Source organism: Malus domestica, chromosome 06 (genome assembly GCF_042453785.1).
Source record: "Malus domestica chromosome 06, GDT2T_hap1".
Taxonomy (NCBI): domain Eukaryota; kingdom Viridiplantae; phylum Streptophyta; class Magnoliopsida; order Rosales; family Rosaceae; genus Malus; species Malus domestica.
The window spans coordinates 11958015-11959690 of record NC_091666.1 but is presented as its reverse complement, the minus strand read 5'-3'; the positions used below and the strand labels follow the sequence as shown (position 1 = coordinate 11959690).

General features: G+C 40.2%; 1 protein-coding gene across 1 annotated transcript; it reads right to left on the bottom strand.

Annotated features, from left to right (window-relative positions):
* Positions 1-319: 319 nt before the first annotated feature.
* LOC139196804 (uncharacterized) lies at positions 320-1255 on the bottom strand. The gene has a single exon (XM_070823148.1). The coding sequence runs from the start codon at positions 1253-1255 to the stop codon at positions 320-322; it is 936 nt and encodes a 311-aa protein (XP_070679249.1).
* Positions 1256-1676: the final 421 nt, after the last annotated feature.

Sequence of the window (1676 nt, the reverse complement as noted above, 5' to 3'; positions counted from 1 at the left end):
AAAATGCATTTTTGTTCCATGGTAGAATTCCAAATCATCTCCAAACTTGTTTCAACACGTCCCATTATGCATAACAAATGTGTGAGTAACCCGTGGGATTAAGAAACTTTGCAAGAAGTTGTGGTAGAGACTGCAAAATCATTACCTGCATAAGGGAGCAAAAGTATGACTTAAACACACAAACCAGAAAACAAGAGAAAAACAGAACAAGAACATTTAAAATTATTCAAACTAAAGATGAAAGATAGAAAGCTTGGGTTGCCTCCCAAGAAGCGCTTTAGTTACTGTCTAGAGCTAGACATTCTGTTAGCAGTTTGATTCAAATAACAGGTTCCTTCAAAGTGATGGAATCCTTAGCAAAGTCATATGGAGACTTTTTGTATAACTTCAAGCGATGCCCATTAACTTTGAAGACAAAACCAGTTTGCATGTTTTGGATATCCACAGCCCCATGAAGATGGACCTGTACAACACGATATGTACCATTCCAACGTGATTTGAGCTTTCCTGGGAATAGTTTCAGTCTCGAATTAAAAAGCAAAACCTTCTGACCCGGTTGAAACTCTTTACGAAGGATGTGAGCATCATGAAATTTCTTGGTCTTATCCTTGTAAATCTTTGCATTCTCATAAGCATCATTCCTTATTTCTTCCAGTTCATTCAACTGCAGCTTCCGCTTCTCTCCCGCTGCTTGGTAGTCAAAATTTAGGGGCTTAATAGCCCAATATGCCTTGTGCTCAAGTTCCATAGGTAGATGGCAAGCTTTCCCATACACCAAACGAAAAGGAGACATCCCAATTCGTGTCTTAGAAGCTGTCCTATATGCCCACAAAGCATCAGTAAGCTTTAAACTCCAATCCTTTCGAGATGAACTGACAGTTTTCTCAAGAATCCTCTTGAGCTCACGATTAGATACTTCAACTTGTCCAGATGTCTGTGGATGGTATGGAGTGGCTATGCGATGGTGAATATGATACTTGGCACAAAGGGAAGCCATGGTGCGGTTTAAGAAATGTGTACCTTCGTCACTGATGATAGCACGAGGTACTCCAAATCGGAGAAAAATAGTATTCTGCAAGAAACCTAACACCACAGAACTTTTACATGTTGGAGAAGCTATTGCCTCCACCCACTTAGAGACATAATCAACCGCCACCAAGATGTAAAGATTGCCATGTGAAGAAGGGAAAGGTCCCATGAAGTCTATACCCCAAACATCAAATAGTTCAATCACCAAAATACTTTGTTGGGGCATCTAATTTCTCTGAGAAAGATTTCCAACTCTTTGACACTTATCACAAGCCTGGCAGCATAGGTATACATCTTTGAATAAAGATGGCCAAAAGAAACCACTCTGTAAGATCTTGGTCGCTGTCCTTCTTCGTCCAAAATGACCACTACATGCATAGTGGTTAGCAAACTTCAAAATGCTTTCTTGTTCTTCTAAGGGGACACACCGACGAATGATTTGATCTTGGCAATGCTTGAAAAGGTATGGCTTATCCCAAAAGTAGTGTTTTACAGTGGTGAGGAACTTCTTCCTTTTTTGGTAACTAAACTCTGATGGTATTTCTCCACATGCCAAATAATTTGCGATGTAAGCATACCATGGTACTTGATGAGTAACCGCTAGAAGTTGCTCGTCTGGAAAGCTCTCTTGCAGGGGCAATGAATCT

Coding starts and splice junctions, on each gene's coding strand:
- LOC139196804 (XM_070823148.1), bottom strand. CDS start 1,255: ATGCCCCAACAAAGTATTTTGGTGATTGAACTATTTGATGTTTGGGGT.